The 23,876-nt window shown below is 34.6% G+C and overlaps 1 protein-coding gene across 1 annotated transcript; it reads right to left on the reverse strand.

The window, feature by feature from the left end:
- Positions 1-911: 911 nt before the first annotated feature.
- Positions 912-23,580, reverse strand: LOC101408857 (sulfotransferase 1E1-like). Its single transcript, XM_004419139.3, has 8 exons — positions 23,516-23,580; positions 18,098-18,259; positions 16,174-16,299; positions 15,271-15,368; positions 11,560-11,686; positions 9,802-9,896; positions 3,524-3,704; positions 912-1,645 (listed from the first exon to the last, which is right to left on the reverse strand). The coding sequence occupies exons 2-8, from the start codon at positions 18,246-18,248 to the stop codon at positions 1,533-1,535; spliced, it is 891 nt and encodes a 296-aa protein (XP_004419196.1). The 5' UTR covers positions 18,249-18,259; positions 23,516-23,580; the 3' UTR covers positions 912-1,532.
- Positions 23,581-23,876: the final 296 nt, after the last annotated feature.

Raw genomic sequence — 23,876 nt, forward strand, 5'->3', positions numbered from 1 at the left:
GTTAAATGAAAAAATCATGGCAAATGGGTGTTTAAAAAATAAGTAACAACTGTTACCTTCAGAGACTGAGATTCTACTTCCCAGCCCCACCCCAAGAAAATCTCCACTGTTTTCAAGACTCTCCAATTTTTGTATAATGCTTAACTACGTAACACTTTTTTTAAAACAATAGCTTTGATTCTGAAAAATTATAATTATTGAACAGGGTGCTGAGAAATCCCTAGACTTTTCTCCAAAGAGTATGAAAACAAATCACATCAATTTCTCCCTAGATTTGACCTTTTAGTTTAGGAATTAAAGACGTAATACTCTACTAAGACTGTAGTGAACTTTTCATGATCCTGTGTGTCTTCTGATTTAGAGAAAGGAAGCATTGACTGTTACAGTAAACATAGTGTACAAGGAAAACCAAAAATAGAATACAGAAAAATTGAAGACATAAGCTAAAACAACATTGTGTAAATAAAAAATAATAATTCTTCTTTTACTTTTGTTTTTGTTTTTTACTGGCAAATATTATATTCTAAAAACTTTAGTTTACAGAGCTTACATTCATTACATTGTATATAGGAAAGAAAGAACTCTAAAGCATAAATACTTCAAATTTGCCAAAGACATTCAAGCATAAATTACACTCATTATTTATAGGCATTATATAATGTAAAGTAATCTATATAGAGATTATTTATAGACATCTGGAAATCAGTTCTTTTATGCTCAAAATTTACATTAGACTAAGGTAAATTCCAATATAGCCACTTTGCAGAAAGTGAAAGAAAATAAGGAAGGAAATCATAGGTATAGTTATACCACCAAATTTATTTATTCTTTAGTTCTTTCTTCCAAGTTTTTCTAAGTCCATATACAGTTATTTATAAACATATTTATTCATATGTGTATACATAGGTATATGTATATATTAGATGTACTAATAAATGGAGAAAAGTAACCACAAAAATAAAGAATATGAAATGCTTGGTTATTTTTAATGAAACTCAAACAACTTGAACTATCTGTGTGTTTCTACATCGTTATAGATTCGTGCAATATTTGTTTTTGTGTGTGTGTGTGTGTGAGAGGAAGACTGGCTCTGAGCTAACATCCCTTGCCAATCCTCTTCTTTTTGCTGAGGAAGATTAGCTCTGAGCTAACATCTGTGCCCATCTTCCTCTATTTGTTGTATATAGGATGCCACTACAGCATGGCTTGATAAGTTGTGCGTCGGTCCGCGCCTGGGATCCAAACTTGCAAACCCCAGGCCGCCGAAGCAGAGTGCGCGAACTTAACCACTACGCTGTGGGGCCGGCCCCCAATTCATGTAATATTTGGAAAAAAAAAAAGAAAAAGAAAGAAACAAAAGAAAAAAGATAATAGCAGGAATATATTCTTGTTTTTTTATATGAACACCTCAAAAACCACGTGAACTTGACCATAATTCTTCACATGACTTCTTCTCTACCAATCTTAAATTTTAAAAACGTGAGGAATGTGAGAAGAAAGCTTTAATCTCAGATATGTTAAGAAGTCTCTTTTTATATCTCTGTTTGTAATTTCAGTGTAGATCCCTTCATTTCCTCCTCATAGTGCATGTCGAATTTCTCATTCAGGGCTACTGTAAAGTGATTCTTCCAGTCTCCTACAATCCCTGTAACAGAAGAGAAAAAACAGTACGTATTATGTCTTCCAACCAGAATCATGAAGTTTTCTAATATTTATCACTTTCATTAACCTAATTAAATTGTATTCTTGTACTCCTCAATTATAGAAATAAAATTCTTACCATAAATAATATATGTTTGAGCTCACAAAGGATTTGTCCTGATAAAGAAAAAAGAAAACAAAACAACTGCAAATTTCTTTCTCTAACTCTTCCCTCTTATGATACTTCACTTATTTTTTTTCTCCAATTTCCTCTGAATTGTTGGGGCTCTTAAGATGAGATCCATGTTTTACCCACTTCCAAGACATTAAATATCATCTTCATGCTGATAACACTTAAATCCAGACTTATGCCTCCATATCCAACTGCCTACATGACATTGCCACCTGAATTCCATCCAAGTACCTCAAATTCAACTAGTTCAAAAATAAATTTGTTTTCTTCCCCACCAAATTGTGTTTTCTTTGTGAACTTTTCCATAACCTGGCTATGCAACACTGGGTATCCGAGGCATAAACTCGGAGGTTATTCCTCAACTACAACATGTAATTCTTTATACATACTCAGACTTCCTTCAAATCCATTGCCTCCTTCCATTTCTGCTGCCACTGACAGAGAAGCTCCTCAGTGTTTCCCGCCTGTGCTAATAGGATAGTCTAGCAGGCCCTTCTCTTTTGCTTTCCATCACATTCAACCCTCCCCTCGTCAGAAGGTGGTCACCCTGTATTTTAAATTAGTCAGTAGTTCACTTGCCTCCCTTAGTTCAAGGAGCTCTAAACTTTCCCGATGAAAAAGCCCAAAATGCAAAAGATAGAAAATGTATGTGCTGAGGATCAGATAGAGTCTGAGGATATAGCAGTAAGCAGCCCTTTACAAGCATAATTATTTCAAGTTCTTGATTTTATCTTAAAAATACATGTGGACATTATGGAAAAGGAGACTGAGGTACTCTGAGGAGTAAATAACTAAAATATAATCTGCATGTTAACTCTCTTTTCAGGGGCTCCCTGTTTTTGCCCAGTGTCAGGTTTGTTACTATTATTTTAAAAATCCCTGACCCTCTCACTGACAATTTGGTTCAAAGAAAGTTTCTTAGTTCTATCTCTGCTTCACATATCAGTAAGCCTGGATGTCCCAATACTCTGCATATCCTCCATGCCTTTGGATTTATAAACTAACTAAAGCTTATCAGATGATGCCTCCTCCTAATAGAACATCACCTCATTGTACTTTGATATTTTTGCTCAACAGACCTGTATTTGCCACTAAGGGCTTTGAAACTTAGTCTTTTTTTAACAGTTTTATTGAGATATAATTGATATACAAACTACTGTGCATATTTAATGTGTACAATTTGATGAGTTGAAACATTTGTCACTTAGTTTTGAAAAATGTCTGCCATTTGGTCAAGAAAAAGCTAATTGTTCTAAGCTCGTTTCCTCATCTCAAAATGAGGTAATAATAGGAACTTTCTCCTGATTCTCTGATAAGAATTTAAATAGAATTTAAAAATTATGTATTTTTATAGAATGTACATGGTGCAGCACCAAGGCACAGAGGCTTAGTAAATGGTAGCTAGTAGAGTGTGGTATTAGTGCTGGTGCTGAGGTTGCGGTGGATGCTGGTCATTCTTAATATAATGTGCCACATATATTAAATAATCAACAAATAATAGCAATTTATTATTAGCATTAGTAGTGGTACTAATGTTCTATGCCTTTGCAGAACTGTAACTTAATAAAGAGAGTGCCCAAATGTGAAACAGCTCTGAAGAAAACAAGCTGGGTCCACAGGCATGAATAGATCTCAAAAGATTTTTCCCTATAACTGTAACAATAAAGGCAAATAGCATGACTATCTCACCCTTTCTCATGAAGGGAGATATTTTTTGGTTCATTACTTCATCTGGTAGAATTGTGTAATTGGTTGATGGATTGTTCTTCATCTCCTGGAATGAAATATGTTGTACAATCTTGTCCACAAGCTCCTCTGATGGCTTCCTTCCCAGAAACTGCATCAATTTTATCACCTCTTTTCTGATATCCTAGGGAGAAAAACATTTTGAAAACTCAGTTACTAAAATTGAATATATTAGTACTGGGATGTAAAAAAAGAGAGAGAGAGAAAACCTTTCTTTTTTTCCCACTGATATTGGAATTAGGCTTCTAATGAGGAAAAACACCTCTTGGGGAAGTGGTATTTTTTTTAACCTCTCCAAGCATAATTTTCCTCATCCATTAAATGGACATAAAAGATACTTCAGGGCCAGTCCCAGTGGCCTAGTATTTAAGTTTGGCATGCTCTGCTTCAGCAGCCCAGGTTCAGTTCCCAGATGCGGACCTATACCACTTGTCTGTCACTGGCCATCCTGTGACAGTGGCTCACATACAAAAAGAGGAAGATTGGCAATGTATGTTAGCCCAGGACAAATCTTCCTCAGCAAAAAAAAAAAAAAATACTTCAGTGATAGTTAGAACACTAAACGAGGTGATGTTTACAAAATACTTATAATCTACGAATATAAATATACACTTTCAAAGACTACAGTATCCTGTGACAGATCAAGTTTTGGGTTGAAAATATGCAGGAGCTTTCACTTTTCTCCTAATCTAGTGGTGTAACTAGTGAGAAGCAAAGGAATCAGAAAGATTAAGAAAAGGTGAGAAAAAGGAAATACTCAACATGGAACATCAGATGTATAAGAACCATAGCTACAAACATCTTCATCTCTATGTCACTTTAATAGCGTACCCTGTTATCCAGCTAAATCACTCAATGCAACCATTTGCAAAACAGAATAAAATGCTTATTCTGATGTTTTGTTCCCTCTACATAAAACGCTGTTCTCAAATTCTCTAGCCAACAAATTATAGCTTGTCTTTCAGACTTCAGCTTAAATATTACCCTTTTTGGGATGATTTCCTTGACTATTCTAATTTGAGTTAGATGACCCTATATTTGTTCCCTTAAATTTCCGTATAAATATACTGTACCATTATTCTCATAATGTTTTTAATTTACTTGTCTGTCATCCACAAAAAATGAGCATGTGTCTACATATAATTTTTTATTGAGATAATATTATAACATTACATAAATTTCAAGGTACATCATTAAATTTCACCTTCTGTATAGACTACATTGTATTCCCTATCAAAAGTCTAGTTGCCATCCGTCACTGTATACATATGCCCCTTTACCCCTTTGGCCCTCCCCCCCACCTCCCCTTCCCCCTGTCAACCACCAATCTGATTTCTGTAATATGTGTTTAATTTTTGTTTATCTTTCACATATGAGTGAAGTCACGTGGTATATGTCTTTTTCTGTCTGACTTATTTTTGTTAGCATAATACCCTCAGGGTCAATCCATGTTGTCATGTTGGCTTAAATGACAAGATTCATCTTTCTTACGGCTGAGTAGTATTCTATCACTTCATCGTCGTCCACTTCCATCAATGGGTACTTATGTTGTTTCCAAGTCTTGGCTATTGTGAATAATGCTGCAATGAACAAGGGGGTGCATATATCTTTTTAAACTAGTGTTTTCATGTTCTTTGAATAAATATCCAAAAGTGGAATAGCAGGATCATATGGTATTTCTATTTTTAATTTTTTGAGGAATCTCCATACCATTTTCCATAGTGGCTGCACCAATTCATATTCCCATCAGCAGTGTACAAGGATTCCTTTTTCTCCACATCCTCTCCAACACTTGCTATTTCTTGTCTTTTTAACAATAGCCATTCTGACAGGTGTGAGATGATATCTCATTGTGGTTTTGATTTGCATTTCCCTGGTAATTAGTGATGTTGAACATCTTTTCATGTGCCTTTTGGTCATCTATATGTCTTCTTTGGAAAACATCTGTTCAGATCCTATGCCTATTTTTTAATTGGGTTGTTTGTTTTTTGTTGTTGAATTCTTTGTATATTTTGAATATTAACTTCTTATTGGAAATATGATTTGCAAATATCTTCTCTCAATTGGTAGGTTGTCTCTTTGTTTTGTTGATGGTTTCCTTTGCTGTGTAGAAGCTTTTGAGTTTGAATTAATCTCATTTGTTTCTTTTTCTCTTTTTTCCCTTGCCTGAGGAGATATATTTAAAAAATACTTCTAAGACCAATGTTAAAGTGCATGCTACCTATGTTTTCTTCTACAAGTTTTAGGGTTCAGGTCTTACGTTCAAGTCTTTAACCCATTTTTAATTAATTTTTGTGTATGTTATAAGATAGTGGTCTAATTTCATTTATTTGCATGTGCCTGTCCAGTTTTCCCAGCACCATTTGTTGAGAATTTCCTTTCTCCATTGCATATTCTTGGCTCCTTTGTCAAAAACTACCTGCCAGAAAATGTGAGGGTTTATTTCTGGGCTCTCAATTTTCTTCATTTGATATGTGTGTCTGTTTTTTCTGCCAGCACCATGATATTTTGTTTACTATAGCTGTGTAGTGTATTTTGAAATCAGAGAGTATGATACCTCAATTTTGTTCTTTTTTTCTTTGAATTTCTTTCACTATTCGGGGTCTTTGTGGTTCCTATAAGTATTAGGATCTTTGTTCTTTTCCATGAAAACTGTCATGGGGACTTTCATAGAGATTGAAATGAATCTCCAGATTGCTTTAAGTAATATGGAGATTTTCACTATGTTAATTCTTCCAGTGTATAAGCATGGAATACCTTTTCATTTGTTTGTGACTGCTTTGATTTCTTTCAACAATGTCTTATAGTTTTCAGTATACAAGTCTTTCATCTCCTTAGCCAGATAACTTTTGTAGAAATGCTACATGCTTTTAAAAACCTTAGCTCTCTCTCCTCTTCTACCTATATCATTTCTAGGTTTCTGTCTTCAAACTCACTAATTCTCTCTTCCAAATGATCTGCTCTATTTCCAATGCTTTCTAATGCATTCTTCATCTCATTTATTGAGTTCTACAGCTCAAGAATGTTTCTTTTTGAAAATTTCAATCTCTTAGGTAAAGTATTTCTTTTGTGCATTAATTTTATTCCTGAGTTCATTGAACTGCCTCTCTGAGTTTTCTTGTAGCTTATTGAGTTTCTTTATGACAGCTATTTTGAATTCTTTATCAGTTATATTATAATCTTCCATGACCTTATGCTTGGTCTCTGGAGCATGTTTTCTTTCTATAATGCCATGGTTTTGTGGCATTTTGTGGTGCTTGCTGAGTTATTCCTCTGTGGGCGTATTTGCTGTAGCAAACATGTCTTCTATTTAGGTATAGTTTTTTTTATTCAAACTTTTCAACTGCGTGGAGATTAGAAGCCTTTCTTTTGTTTTTCAGTGGGTGGTACTATTGTGATAGTTTTTGGTTTCTCTTACCTGAGCTGCCTCTGGCTATATCTGAGGATTTGCATATTCCACCCTGCACAGCCTCTATTTGGGGTGTAGCCAGTACTCTCCTCCTGGGCACCTAGGCTTCTGGGGTCACTGATGCCTTGCTGTTGCTGGTGTTGCTGCAGTTGCTGGCTTTGCTGCTGGGGCTCAGGGATGGCTAATGCTTCAGCAGTATCTGGGATCATCTGGTTCAGAAGCTCCACAGCCCTGGTGGGGGCAGGGAGTGGTGGGGAGGGAGCCTCCTAGGCAGGGCACCATCTCAGCTTTTGCTCCTTAGCTTGTGGTCACAAGGTGCTAGCTGAGGTTGGGATGTAGGAGTCCTGTGTGCACCCCACTGTTGCTACCAGGCTTCTAGCGAAGGGTAGGGTCTTTGTTCATAGGGCTCTGCCCCCTCTGTTGTTCTGCTTCCCACTGTTGTGAAGCTGGCTGGCTGGAGTCACACACATGCCTCTGCTGCTCCCCACCAAGTTATCCAGGGCTAGGAGTAGCTGGCTCAGTCACTACTGCCAGTGATCCAAGATCCTGGGCTCTGCATCTGCTTTTTCCCCATTTAGCCTCCTCTATGTTCTCCAATTCACCTGCCTTTGTATGTATCAATGTTTGGATCTTTCTGGTATCCTAGTGTGTTATGCAATGTAGCCTTTGATGGGTTTATGGATGTTTTATTACAGATTGAAGGCTAGAGACAAAAGGATCCTCTCATACCACCATGGTGATGACATCCTCCTACATACAATATTAATATCTTATTCTCTTTCTACTTGATACATTGTAGAAACAAGAAAAAATTAATTTATTCATGCTTAGGGTTCTTATTGATTCAAATATAGAGGTAACTTGAACATGGCCATTATTGACCAAAATAAGGAAGAAATGGCCATGGAAATCTGGGGGTCTGAATTGGTTAAATTAACTAATAAATTTTGTTTTTGTACCTTTTAAATTTACTGTCTTAAGTATTCTAGTTACAGAACACAATGTTAGATAGTATAATAAACTACAGATCATGGCTGCTAATCTTTCAAATTTCTTCTAGTGTTAAATTTTATAAAGAAATTATAATTTAATTTCTAAAATATTATTAATACATTTATTTTAAATATGTCCTCATCAAAATAACTTTAGAATTACTGCAACATGGATTTTTATAATTGTGCAAAAATGTGAACAAGACACGGATATTGATTGCTTTCTTGGTGCTAATAAAGAATAAGAATAGAGAGGAGATTTCTCATCTCTTGGTGAAGAGAACCAGTATTTTGGCTACCTGTTAAAAATATTATTTGATATGTGTAAATATGTGCTTTAAAGAATAAAATGAGCACAGCACCAATTACCTACTATCTACCTTATGGAATAGAACATTCAAAATTTGTTGATTTCTCCCACTGGCAAGTTTCCAACTGCATTTCTTTCACTGTCCATTCCCATTCCCCTAGACAACAACAACAGCAATATCAAAACCCTGCTATCCCGAAATTGATCTAATCAATCATGTGCTTTACTTTATAGTTTTCAAACTTATGCATGTATCCCTAGAAAATATATGGTTTGGTTTTATCCAATTGATGTGTATATTTGAACTTTAATCCTTTTCATTACTGTATTATATTTGTGTAACAATAATATACATCATATATTGATTCTTGAGTCTATGTATATTTGGGTTGTTTCCAATTTTTATGGTTATAGATAATGCTGTTATGAAGACTGTTGTACATATAATATAATGTACACAAGCCAGACTTTCTCAAGAGTGTATACCTACTAGTGGAATTTCTGGGTCTTAAGTTATATGCATGTTTGCCTTTCCTAGATAATGGCAAGTTGTTTCCATAGTATTTGTATTTTTACTCTCCTGTCAGCAGTGTGTTACTTCTCCCTGATGCCTATCCAGACTAACATTTATTATATTCAGACTTACATTGTTGTCAGTCTGCTGAGTATGAAATGACATCTCATAGTGATTTTTATTTTGGATTACTGATAATTAATGAAACCAGAGAAAAACTAGATCATAAGGAAATTTTGAGGCCATTATACTTTTGCATATTGCTATTGCAGCATTCTCTTTACTCTTTCCTTCTGGAAGTTTGAGTTGATATATGTGGGACTTTTTCACTTTATCCTACATATCCGTTACTCTCTTTTCAAATGGTCTATTTATCTCACATGGTACATTGTATGGAATTTCCTCAGCTCCATCTTCTACATCACTAATTCACTATTTAACCATGTCTTGCGTGTTATGTAACCATCTCTTGATTTTCTAATTTTAATTTACTCATTATTTTAGAAATTCTATTTTGCTAATTTTTTCAAATCTGCCTTGACAACTTTAGTAAGATCTTGTTTCTTTGTAAAATTTTTAAATTTTTCTTTGTTTCTTTAAACAGATTAAGCATAGTTATTTTATAGACTTTATCAGATAATTCCAACATCTATAAATTTGGAGTCCAGTTGACTCTTCTTGCCCGTTGTGATTCCTTGTGTGTATGTGTCTATGTGTGTGTGTGTGTTTGTTGTGGATGATTTATTTATTTGTTTTATGAACTCAAGTTCCTTCAAATTTTATCTTTGGTAATTTTTTGAGACTTGGGTTTAAATGTATTCATTCACCTGAGATTTTCATTTACTATCTCCAAATCTGTGCTAAAGTATCTGGATTGTTGTAACTTTTGGATGTGGCTGCATCATTTCTTTGAAGGAAGATTTTTGGATCTAGAATGTTGGCAAATGCTAACATTTTAGAAATTACTACATTGCCCACACATTTTCAGTTTCTTACCTCCTGCATGTCTTCATAGAAAAGAAATAGCACATGTGGATTCTTTCTCTTTTCCCACCAAGATTTTACATGATTATACCAGGAACCATAAGGAACTAAAATTGGAGATGAAAACAATGTAAAGGCATAGTATCATCCTTCTACAGCTTTAAGATGAGTCTTCACACAACAGTAGCAACAAATAAATATAAATAAATTATCACAGAATGAAAACTAGAGATCAGACACGTATTTTAAGCAAATTTTTCTGCACCAAGAGAGGCAAAGTATGTTGACTAATCCATGTACTTTCATCATCATGACATGGTTTATGACACAGAGAAAAAGTAAAGGAAGTTCCCCTTCCATCAATTTCATTTAGACCTTATGATAGCATTTTTGCAACTGGTGTGTGTGTGTGTGTGTGTATGTGTGTGTGTAAAATCAAGTTGTTTGTGAAAGGAGTTGAGTTAGTGGAGCTATCAACATTCTTATCATCAGAATTCATTTCAGTCCAGGTCTCAAATTTACCATTTACAAACTAGCTTTGGCAACTGAAGCTAGTAACTATATAATTTTTTATTATGCTATTGCAGTTTAGATGGTAAGGGGTATCCTCTTAGGGATCTCTTAGGGATTTTAGTGTCATTCTGACTCTAAAAAATTAGATTTTGGTGATGGTATGATATGACCAAATGCTGTCTCTTCCTTTCTCTTCTTTTATCTTTTCTTACGTATATCCAAGTGTTTTACCCAATGAAAAGCTGACAGACTAACATAATAATATATGAGTAAAAGTATTCTACTTTGTATTAAATCACTGCAATCTCTTCTGTTCTTTGACCTTATTGACAATTACCTTTACAGAAAAAGCATACAATGATATTTATGTGATCTTATTCATCCATTTTGTAGAGGTGCAACATTATCTTTCCCTGCCTTACAATGCAAGTTTTGATGATATTAAGGCATTATTTATTCAAGATGTTTTAGCATAAATTTTTCCAACATGTAGCAACAAACATAAAGTACATACATCCTACTTTTATTCAGTTAACATTATCTTCTATAGATATAGAAAAGGCATTATTATCATTTTTCCTTACAATTATTACTACAGGATCAGAATGGCCTTCTTTAGTTAAGAGTAGACTCTCTTGAAACCTTTCTTCCTCAAATCTAAATACTCAGTTGCTTTAGTCTGGAGTTAAATAAAAAGGCAAAATTTCCCAGAATTTCTGCTCAAGTAACTCTATACTGTTCTGAAAAATCTAGTTGAATCATTTAGGCTGTACACTGGGTAGAATGTGTAAGAACTTTGTAGATGTTCAGAATTCTCTGTGAATTCTGGTCTCACGTAGCACCTGAAAATTTTTGTGGAAACAAATGGGCATTCTCTCTCCTCTATTCTCTTTCCTGTTTGTTCACTGGAGTTTAATAACATATTGTGAAATACTTTTCTAATAAAAAGAGACGAGAGAGAATGTGACCCTGAGTTTCTGTCTTAGAGAAGAAAGTTTTTACTTCCAACCCCCAAGCACACTTCTATATGTTTATTTTTAGGCATTGAGCTAGAGTGTCCAGGTTTTGCCATTTGCCATCCACATCTGGAAACCCTATAATTGCTCTAAAGGTCAAGCGCTTCTAGAACTTCTGTGTTTTAATTAAGGATAAGGGAAGAAAATATACTAGGACAGACAACAAAAATTTTTGCTCAGAGATGCCATTTGTCTTGTATCACTTACCATGAAAGAATTACAGAAGAGAAACTGTTCTTACCTTGCCCATCCATGAATTTCTCTACAAACTCTTGAAAAGATCCAGGATGTGGATGCCCAGCTACCATTAGAAAGAAATAATATAAAGAAACAACCACGTCCTTGGCATTCCGGCAAAGATAGATCATCTAAGAGAATGAAATCATACATTAAATCACCTAATTTTTTTCAAACATAATCTTGTCAAGATTTAAAAAGAGACCATTCATGTTTTCAACTATAAATACATATTCATTGTAAAAAGTGTATAAAATATATAAATAAGAAAAGTTCTTTAATAAAGTGACAGCATCTTTTGTAGTGTTCTTCAGTGTCAGTTCTGACTTTTCATTTTCAGGCCATTTTTACATATAATACCTCATTTGAGTGTCACAAATTCCTTTGATATAGATTGGACCAGATCATTATTATCCCCAATTTATAAGTGAAGAAACTAAATTGAAGCTGAGTCAGATTACATCATTGACAAAATCAATGAGAGTAAATGATTTGGTAAATTATTCAGTCAACAATAAAGTCCTCTGGTCTTTATTCTATATCACCATCCTGCATACTAAAGAAAAAAAAGTCCTGTTGTTTCTTCACTTGCAATCTTGGAGAAAAATACATGTTTACAAGGGTCTATTTAAATGCACAGTGATCTCAGTGAAAATATAACTTCACCAACACCTTGCTGAGGTTCCGTTTTACATATAGAGGGAACATTAATAAATTAGCAATCAGGAAGACATGGTTTTAGTTGTGAGTTCTGACACTAAGAAATTCTATCATCTTGTGAAAGCACCAATCTTTTTGGACCTATATTTTATATGCGTTTAACAAGTCAGTTGGGTCAGATCTCTATGGTCTCTTCCAGGTCTGGTACTCAATGCTGCAGGAAAAGATCTGCAAATGTAATCTCCAGTAGCCTGGTGGTCTTCCACATCTGCTCTTAGGTACCTGAGCAATGCCATCAGAGAAGGCTGCTCTTGGTCTCCACTGTCTACTGAACATAACTAAGCTCACTAAGATTGTCTTACTCAAGTCTCTACATTTTCAAACAGTTTTAAAGAAATCTTCCAGTTTATTCTAAGAAGTATGGCTCTCATTTTTAAGATCCCGCTATTAAAACTTCTAATTATTACAGAAAAAAAGTGAACTTTCTGTTCGTATCAAAGCTATAATTAGCCATATTGAATTTTTCCAATCTTATGTACAACTCTTCCTAGTTCTTTTTGCCTTATAGCTGAATGGAACTTTGCTAATATATTCAAGAATTTACTTCAGAATTTTCACTCCTTGCCTTTCTTTATGTTATTCTCTTTTTGTCTTAAATATTCTCTGCATCTCAAAATACTATCCATATTTAAAGTTTGACTCCAGGTCTTCCATGAAGATTTTTATTCTCCCCATTCATGGGGGGGAAGCAAAAGCAATCCCTCTTCCCCTAAACTCCCGTTAGTTTATCTTATCTCTATTTTGGCAGATCCTGTTCTATATCCCAAACTTCTTACGACACATGCTCTTCCTGCCTTGGAGGAAAATCTAGGTCTTTCCTGAAGATATGACTTTCCCTGCAACTCTCTCAAAGTCAAAGCTGCTACTTTACTCATAATTCACTTGGAATCATAATCCATGTTAAAAATTCAACACTTGAAAGACTGCTGTTCCTGTGATAGTCAATCCATACCTCCCCCAGATGAATTTCTAAGCTTGTGGTCATTCGCTTGCTTTAACTGAAGATTTAAAGACTATCTCTTGGTATTACACTCCATTCCAAATCCTGTCATCATCTTGTGTAATTATAGTATTTGTTTGCATGCTCCATCTGATTCTCTGGGTCCTTGTACTCATTGATCATTACTACTATTTTACGTAAGCCAAACACTTTTATAATTAAATTGAAAATCTTGTCAGTACCCTAAATGTTTCACTTCTGAAGCCTTATCCTGGAGCATCGTGTTTTCTTCCAAGAAGGAGCTGCTCCTCTCTTCTTCCTTATCAATTATTCCTAATAGACCTCTCCTGCAACTACTCCAAGACCTCAAATCTATGGGCTTTGATTATTTCTCTTATCAATTAGCCTATTCTTTTTTTTCTTCACTTTCTTCCTTTTTATCACTTATAGTTTAAGTTCCACCACTCCAAACACACTTTTACTAATAGTCTTAATCCATCTATCTTCTTGTCCCTTGGTGAATCATCTTGGAAATACTCAGATCATGAATCCATCCAACTCTTTTCCTATTCTTTGATGATCTCTGATGCTAACCAGTTTTGTGAAGACTGAGAATATGTAAATGTATAGTATCTATCTTCATTTGAGAAGTAAAAGGGTAACATCAAGGCTACAACCCATTCTCCAAAGGAAATAAACTGATTTGGTTCAATCTCTTGGAAAAGAATAATGACACATCTCCTAGAAAATACATAAATGGCACTTACTATGAGTAAGTGGTATTTATTTTGTGTATAGAATGATTTCATCAGGATATATGTGGTCTATCTAGCATTATTTATGATAAAAGCAAACAAACAAATAAGAAACATTGGAATCTTCAGAATTTAGGACCATGGATCTCCAGAAAACATCAAATACACCATGTAACATCAGAGTGCAAAGTGAAAATATTTAATAACTGTGATAAATCCCCTTTTTGGTTAATAATGGTGGCACATAGTACTTTAATATCTCACAGATGTAGTATGGGTCATTGTGTGTCCTAAAAATGCTAGAAAGGTCTGGAGAACAGTATCTGTGGTCCAAGACTTAATGTTTTGCCTTTTCTTTGGGATTATATCTATCATTCTTTCTGAAAAGCAAAACTGATCATGTGAATTATCTGCTTAATATGTCTTTAATTCCTCATTATCATCAAAATGAGTCCAAACTTCTTAACTTGGCTTCAGTGACTATTGTAATCAAACCTAGCTTCTCTCGTTTCACTCATCCAGCCAATGTGTATACTCAACCTCCCAGCTAAATTGAACTGGTTTCAGATTCCCCCCTCGGGTTGCATCTGAGATGGTATAGACAAACTCTTATGCACTCTTCAAAAATCAGCTAAGATGTTACTTGCTCCTGGATGCCTTCCTTGCCCTCATTGTCTGGGCTAGAATTCTTCTCTTAATTGACCTATGGCACCTCCTGCAGTGGACCTCCGTTTCCCCAATGGACGATGTGTCCATGAAGACAAGGATTGCATGTGTCTTCTTAATTGTTACATTGTTGGCACATGATAGGCAATCAGTAAATAACTATTATATGATATTTGTCTGATTGATCCTTGTCTAGTTCATTTGCATTCCTCACAATGCCAAGCACAATAGTTTGCAAAAGGAGTACATTCAATACAATCAGTAATAACAACAAATACAAATGTAGCTACCGTTTATTGACTGTTTACAATATGCTAGGCATTATGTTAAGCATGTTACAACTATTATATCGTTTAATACTTTTAACAAGATGAGGAAGATGCTAATATTATCCTTCTTTTACAGATGAGGAAACTGCAACTTAGAGAGTTTACCTTTTTTTTTCAGAATTACCTCTAGAGTTGGAATTGAAATCTAGACTCTCTGACTATGCTATAATCTACATTTATTAGATGTCTATAGATTCAATGAAAGAAATGAACAAGTGTGAATAAGACATAGGTTGTTATCTGACTTGATCATTCTAAAATTCTTTGAGTTGGATGATGTTCTGAGAATACTTGACTCTGGTTACCTTACAGTTCTTTTCCCAAAATGAGGCTGGAAGAAGCTCAGGTGACAGATGAGTCTTCACTATTCTAGGAGATGCCATCTGTTTTAGTTGTTCTACTCCTGATTTTTTAAAAATTCAAGGTTAGACAACTTCAAAAATTATAAGTATTTATATGGAATCTACAGATATTTTAAAAATAACAGTAACTTTAATATTTTCTACTGTATTCATAATAATAATACATACTCACTATGACAGAAGTTTAGATAGAGAAAATTATACAGAAAAAATAAGATCAAATAAAATTTCACCACTTTGGAAAAATCATTAATAACATTTTGGGAAGCAGTCTTCTATATAAATACATCTATGTGCCCAGATTCACATCCATCCAAATACCACATACAGCTGGAATTTTTAACATCTTCTAATTGCCTTTTTTCTTAATATATTATACTTAAATTGCAATGCCAAGAAAAATACGACATTCTATAATTTTTAATGATTTCATAGTGTTATTATATCACTTTTAACTATTCTTCTGTGGCTTAACATTTATATCGTTTCTATTTTTTCACAATATTAAAAAAATCTGTGACAAATATCCATTTGCACATATCCTAGAAAAATTTCTGGGTATTTTCCTAGTGTTTAAAGTGTTATCACATTCAGCTTATAGAGAAATAAGTGGTCACATATTATTGGACTCTGTTGAAGGCATATAAGCACTATCCTTATTCACTGCATTCCAGACACAAGCTATACCATAAACTCTGTCAAGATTTAAATTTAAATTTACATACTTTCCTGTGTAGAAGACATAATACTAATTGCCACTCTTGCTTACAGTCTTTTTCCTTGCACCATCTACATCCACACCTTAAAATATACGTATATAGGTTTTTTAATCAACTTAAACATTACCATTCATTATTCCTTCTTTTCTGCATTCCAGGTAAGGTACTCGATTAAAAATGGCATCTTCTTTGCACTTTTCCACATCACCCTCTTTATAGATCATGTCTACGATTTCACTAACCCAGGTTGTACCTGTAAAAGTTAAACAAGCCTGAGTCTCCTACTGACCGTACAGGGCTGATGACAAGAGTGGTGGATTTATAGCTTGATAAAGTAGGAAGAAATCAATAAAATATTATTTGAAAGATGTCAGAATAACCAAAGGACTCAAGAAATATTCCCTCCAATATTTAATCTTATAGGATCCCAAAAAAGCCTTGATAAATAAGGATGAATATGGTAGTAAGACACACCTGTGGTAGGAGTCCACATTTGTCCATGATGAATTGTGACATTGCGCAAGTTAACAGTTTGGGATCTAAATTTTTACATCTAAAGTAAGGGGCCTTGAATAATAGATGATACATTCAAGCATGCTTTCAACTACAAACTTTGCTAACAGCTCCTTATGCCTCAATTTGAGTCCTAGTTCAGAGGATATAGAAAAGAATAAATCTGATCCTTGCCCTATGCTGGTCAAAGGCCCTTTGAAGAGTCATAAAAAATGCTCAATAATTACAACCCTTCTTATTTCCTAAGAGTTTGTAATACAAGTAGGCACAGGGATCTAAAGGACTGCAAAGGAGGAATATTTAACTCAGTGTGCTGCTGCTGCTGCTGTGACGTTTCAAAAAGAAGTGCCGTCAAGAGAACATAATTGAGCTCAGCCTTTACAAATTACTAGTATAAGTTCTCCAGCTTTGTGAGGTAGAGAAGGATTCTACCAGGCAGAAGAAATTCTTTTTTCCCCCAAAGGTCGGATACTTAAGAATAGTATAGTGGTGAGGAAAAGAATTGGAAATAGATTATAAAGCCTAAATCAAAGAGTCTACCTGAAGAGATGGATGGGGATGAGGCTACAGAGGCAAGCAGAGGGCAAGCATAAAATGCCTCGTAGTCCATACTAAAGAGTTTGAGTTGTGTCCCAAATGTTTGGAAAGGCATTAACATACGTCAAGCAAGAGAGCATTATCAGGGTACGTTTTGGAGGAATTCTTCTAGTGGAAGAGTAAATAAAACAGTGGAGTGAGGGGTCAATAAGAAGGGAAACAGGAGACTGTCAGAGACTGATTGTGAGATATATCTGAGACTAAATAGGCAAAACATTTTGGTTGATTGAATATGGGAAACGAAGAAGCAAGAGACCTTGAATCTGGAAGAGCTCTCAGGTTTCCTCTTCAGATGACTGGTATTGTGCTGACGTTGACACACAAAGGGAAGAGAAGTGGAGGAACAGCTTCGGAGTCAGAGTAGCCAAAGACAGTTAGTATTTGACAAGTTTAAGCACTAAATGGAACAACCAGATAGAGAAGTCTGGATTGGACCCATCTAATTTCTAAAGTTCTATGAATGTAAGATGCCAGAACTTTGATAAACAGTTGAGCTAATCTCAGGAAAAAAGATTTTGCTTAAAAATGGAGTTTGGGGGATTGACTTAAAGAAGCGGAGCTGAAAAGAGTATTTTAAAATCCGGGAAAATTGCTTATAATTTGTCTGTACAATGACAATAGTGACATAAGGTAAACAGATTTAGCAGTTCCAAATTTTAGTTATGGTTCTATATTCATCCATCCATACTACATAATTTTCTAAAGTGGCCAACAATACCCATTTGTCAATGTGCTGCTCAAGTTATAGGCACAGACGTGGTCTTAGAATAGAGCTATACTATGCCACTTTTTCTATGTCTGTATTAAAACTACTACATCTGTCCTTATTTAATATGGAGAATGAGTGTGGAAGAAATAAACAGCTTAATATTTACCATTCAAGGTGGGTTTATCATTTATTGGTGATAAGGGAACAACTTTGACATAACAAGGAGACTTACCAGATTTGGGATAGGTGACAATGACAATGTCATCTGGTCTTGCCTCAAATGTCTCCACCTCATCCCAAAATTCAATAAAGTCTTTATACATTAGAATTCCATGGATTCTGCCAAAGTATGCAGAATAGTCAAATTTGGAAGGATCCATCATAGAGTGGCACACTGAAAGAAAAAAACTATGTTTTCTATGTCGTATGCACTTTGAAATGTTTTAACATTAATAATAGCTCTGTATATTGAGGTTCTCTTGAGGGTCTAGTATTTCTCAGCTTTTGAGCATATAGGATAAAAAGATATTAAAGAAGTATGTAACATATTCTTGCTGCTTAACAGTTTCTATTCCTGTTAAGGAAATAAGTCTAACACAAAAGAATAAGAAAGTGCAAGGCTCTATAAAGTAAAATGTTTAAAACTGTGTACAAAAGGTGTGATACATTTATATTATCACGTTTATACATCATAAATTCTGTGATGGATTAAAACAATAAAGCCTTCAATTTCTCTGTCAGAATTGATGAAGCATATCAAAATACTAAGAGGTTCAGAAATATAACAATATTTTGGCAAAGAATCACTTTCATTAATTACGTATACATTAAATAGCAATAAAAATTGATGGTCACATTTGACAGCTATTGCCAGATCTCAAAGTCAGAGCTTCCTTACTTCCCGACTATATTTCGTTTACTGAAAAATTTCAAATGCGTGGTGAGTGTATTCTAAAAGAGAGGATGAAATTAATGACATCGTAGTGGATGTATCCAAGACGCGGATTCTTGAGCACGGAAGGTTGTTCTGTGACCTCTGACATTTCCTTTACCTCTCTCTCTCACTGAATCAGTAAAGTAGTGGACACTTTCATTGAGTGACTTGTCTGAAAATTATATGGTTAAACAAGACGGTTATCATTTGATAATTCAGCTCCCAATCCCATGATAACCCATTTCATGTTCAGGAATTTTTAATTAAGCAAGCTTTCCTTCATTGGCTTTCAACTTCTTTCACTATCTTTTTTTCCCAAACTTACCCCATTCTGAGTTTGTAATAAACCATCTCAACAAATTTTGTCCTTTTTTGATATTAGCTTTTCTAGATTTCCCTTTTATTTACCCTGGCCCAAAAAGCTGCCTGGTAAGTTGTGATACTTTCATAGATTTGTGACTGCTGTGTTTTTATTGACTTCTTCAGAGAGGTTGTATTATAACAAGAGCATCTTGGACGCAACAGTTCTTTTAGCCACCTAATGTGTCTCCTTTAATACAGACAGTACTAATCCCTGAGAGATGCTCTGAAGAGAGGAAATGAATTTAGCAGATACTGTAGCAAATTAGTAGAATTAAATCAGTATTAAATTAGATTCAATTCAATTCAAACTAATTGAATTGAATCTAATGAATTAAATTAGAATTAGTAGAATAAAATTAGTGGATACCGTAACCCAAAGGAAGAAATATCTGAAGGTAAAATTTTAGGAAGATAGTGTCCTACAAATCAAGCCAAATCATTAGACCATTGACTTATACCAAAGGCTTCTTCTGGTAGTGTCTTCCCCACTGCATTTTAGGTGGCACATTACAGATGAAAACTTTCAGATGTTGCCTCCTAACTCCCCCTCAGCAACATGTGACCCTAAATCCCATTGATTTCTTCTCCATTATTTTCCTCTCTTTTCTATCATTATGGTCACTGACCTAGTTCAGAACCTCTCCAACTGTTGATTGAACATGAAAATAGCCTTCCAATTGACCTTCCTGTAAAAAAGTGCATTTCTCCTTTTTCTACAACCATCAGAAGAAGAAAAATGGATGTTATTTACTAGGTACTTACTTTGTGCCAGACTTGAATAGTTTTATTTTTAAATCTTATTTATATGTAATAAGATTCTGTGAAAAGCACACACATCATTATCAATTAGATTAACTTTGTCCTGCCCTAGAGTCCTTGACGATAGAAACCATATTTATCTCACTCAAGAAAGGATAAATATGCACACATGTAAACACATAAATATAAGCATCCTTATTTTTGACAGATAATTGTTGAAAAAGTTAAACAATAGAGAGAAAATGAAAGTGCCTTCTTTATTCTACTCTGGAGAGATAGTCACTCCTAACAGTCTTGTATTTATGCTTCCAAATATTTAAATGTGTATAAAATCTATATACTTATGTATATAATTTCATTTGTTTCATATTTTACGTTCATTTTTCCTCTATTTTCTCACTGAACTATATAATGTGAACATACTTTGGTGTTGATACATAAATTCTGTTTTTATTCTTATAAATGACACATGGCAATCTATAGTATGGATGGAACATAGATGATACAATTCTTAATTGATGGAAATTCTTGTTTTCCCCAATTTTTTTCCATATAAGTAGTACTGCAATGACTGTCTTTGAACATATGTCTTTTCACACTTATCTTTGCATGATAAAGGAATTGCCAAAATAAAAGGTATGCACATACAAGATATTGATAAATATATTTTTAACAAATCAATGAAGATTGTAGCGATTTGCACAGTATATGAAATTGCCTATATTCTCACATCCTCACCAGGACTGGAAATTATTTATTGTAATATTTTATAATTAAAAAAATATATTTTTAGGGGCTGCCTGGTTGCTCACGTGGTTAAGTGCGTGTGCTCCATTGCGGCGGTCCGGGGTTCACCGATTTGGATCCCCGGCACACACTGAGGCACCGCTTGTCAGGCCATGCTGTGGCGGCATCCCATATAAAGTGGAGGAAGATGGGCATGGATGTTAGCCCAGGGCCAGTCTTCCTCAGCAAAAAGAGGAGGATTGGCAGATGTTAGCTCAGGGCCGATCTTCCTCACAAAAAAAAAAAAGAAAGAAAAAAAATATATATATTTTTTAAATCTGTATTTCATAGATATTTTGTAATTTTTCCTGTTTTCATAATTTGTAAGTTTATTGGTTATTTTAGTCCTTTTGATCCATTTTTGCCCATCAAGAGTGTTGCTTTTTCCTAACTGATTTATTGTTAGTAATTTATTGTTGATTTATATATTGAAGGTATCTGTACTTTTTCTGTGTTATATTGCCAGTTATCTTTTAACTTGTTTAGTGGTGTTGTATAGAAGTTTATTGTTCATGTAATCAAATGTGTCAAAATTTTGCCTTTTGGTTGGTACAGGTTACATAAATATTTAAATGTGTTCATATAATGAGAAATACATATGTGTTAAAACTTTATACATTTAGATGATTAATGTGTACATAGCAGAGAATATAGTTATTAAGAGCATGGGCTTTACAGTAGCCCACCTTAGTTTAAATCCTAGCTTTCCTATTTGAAGTTGTATGATCTTGGCAAATTACCTTAGTTCAACTGTGTCCATTTTCTCATCTACAAATTGAGGATGCAAATAAGTATAATTCTTACAAAAAACAGTTATTGGGGTGTAAATGAAAGGATAAGCCTGGTAATTATAAATGATTAATAAGTATAAGCTTATATTGTTATTATGCCAAGTCTATACGATAATGTAGAGGAGCCAGACATTTTGGACTGTCTCAGTAACAGTATACAATACATGGCAATATCTCTATTCAAAACAGGATAAATATTTGTTCTCAAAAATTCCCAAAGATGAATTTCATAAATATAAAATTGTCTGGAGTACTTATGGTCAGTAATCTGTTTTCTCACTGGAGAGTGTAAAATGTATATATGTCCCATGTGACTTTCGCTCCTGTTTGTTTGTTTCTCTAACGTTCTCTGGGAAAATCCAGCATGACATTCATTTCATTTTGGTGTCAGATTGCACAACAGAAGGGAGGCACAATGAGGGAGTTTTTCATTTGTTTGTTTTTAATCAAAGCATGGCTTAACACGTGTTTTGGAAACCACAGATCAACACCAGTCATGGATGTTCATACCAAAAGAGAAAAGAATCCCAGTCCCTAAGGACAAACCCACCTCTTTCCAAACCTCTCTTTCAGGTATGTCAGGTGTAATATCTCCAAAATTATGAGATTTTGATTAGAAATCAGTCTTGTTAAGAAATCAGCTTATTCCCCAAACCTTCTCCTTGTTCTCAAAAAATAGATCTTTCATCAGAAACAGTGTGTATGAAAGGCATCACTTGCCCTGACTACTGATTTGTTTATTCATGTGAACAACTTTCTTGGTGTTCTGCCAAGTTTGTAAGAATTGGCTTATAGTCAATTAGAAGTAGCTGACTTATCATTAAACAATTAGCTGACTTCTGGCTGCCCCATCACCGTCAATTTTGGTCTCAGAGTTAAACGAGGTGGCATATAATAAAATCTCTTTTTTTGTTTAACTTCTTTTGGTAAATTATCTCATATAACAATGTATAGATTCACTCTCTAGCTGCTCTCTTCTTTCTCAAAAGACATATTGCAGTTAAAAATTGTTAATTTCGTTTTCTGAATATGTAGGTTACTGTCGTCTAGAAACACCAACAAAAAATTCTTAAAACTGTGATTCATAAATTCAAATGCATTAAGAAATCATTTTTTCTTCTTTCCTTTCTCTTTACTTCTTCTTTCCTTCCTCTTTTTCATCCTCCTTTTCTCCATCCTCCCCTCTCCATCCCTTGATCTGCCTTTCATCCAGCAAATACTCTCTAGGTGCGTGCCTCCCTTGTTCCCAGGCACAGTGTTAAGTGCCGGGATACCATGTGAGTACAGATGCATAGGGCTCATTTAGTCCTCACTGTCTTGGACTTACCTGGATTTGGGTAAAGCTGCTGAAGCAGAGAATATCCTTTTGTGCATCATTCTATGCCAGGGCTCAACACTGTGTCACTCAGTAGATGCTCACAAATACTCATCAAATTTAATTGTTTGATCAAATCCCTCTGGGATCTCTAGTTTCTACTAAGGACTCCAAGATAAAATAGATAGTATCCTGTCAGTGATCTCTCTGTCAATGATTTACCAAGGAGTTGGATTTCTGCTCTTATTTATCTGATGTCTCCCACTTAAAATTAACAGTAATACTTGCAAAGCCCCTGGTAGTAATAGACTGCTTCTGACATATTTCACAAAAGTGAACACCAGCCTAGAAGCCAGTCTCCCCTCTAACTGTTTCTACCCTGCTTGCTTCATTTTCCTCATCAGTAAAATGGAGAACATGTCCAGCATGCGGGACTTACAAGGCAGCTATCATACTGTCGTTTTATGTTAAAACTCTTTAAACAGCAAAGCACTAAATAAATGCAAGATATTAATTTTAATGACAAGAATGATTTAAAAAGACTTTAAATACTTTACATTATTAAGTAACTAAAGTATTGATAAAGATTTTATTCTCTCTATATTTCCTTTTTTAACGGCTTTGTAATATATAATTTGTGTTCTATATTTCCTATATCTATAATATAAATATTAATATCAACAATAATGATAAAAGTACAACCTGTGGAGATGGTCCTGTGAAAGAAACTGGGTGATCCAGTTTAGTTTTCTCCAAATTCCCACTCAGGTTGTAAGCTGCAAAAAAACATTAGAACCACTTGTGCATTTGGAATGTTTCTGGTGAGCTTTTATTCTGAATTCAGAGAAGGAGGTGGAGATTAATCTGAGGGGCATGGCTTTCTGTAACCCTGTGATGGAATGGAGTAAAACAAATATGGATACATACCTGCAGATATATTTAGCCACACAGAGTCATGCTTATTCATACAGAGATGTTGAAAGCCTCTGCTGTTATTTTTCATTACTGGCTCCTAATCAAATTCCTAAATTTGCCAACAGCTATCAGTGTGTTGAGGAGAGAC

Source organism: Ceratotherium simum, chromosome 8 (assembly GCF_057802395.1).
Source record: "Ceratotherium simum simum isolate JZ-2026a chromosome 8, ASM5780239v1, whole genome shotgun sequence".
NCBI lineage: Eukaryota > Metazoa > Chordata > Mammalia > Perissodactyla > Rhinocerotidae > Ceratotherium > Ceratotherium simum.

Excerpts from the sequence above, each read along its gene's own strand:
- LOC101408857 (XM_004419139.3), bottom strand. The coding sequence starts at position 18,248 with ATGATGGATCCTTCCAAATTTGACTATTCTGCATACTTTGGCAGAATC. Across the intron at positions 15,369-16,173 it reads AAAAGAAGGAATAATGAATG|GAGTAGAACAACTAAAACAG; the intron begins GTAATGTTTAAG and ends TTAAAAAATCAG. Across the intron at positions 1,646-3,523 it reads ATCTCCCTTCATGAGAAAGG|GGATTGTAGGAGACTGGAAG; the intron begins GTGAGATAGTCA and ends CTTCTGTTACAG.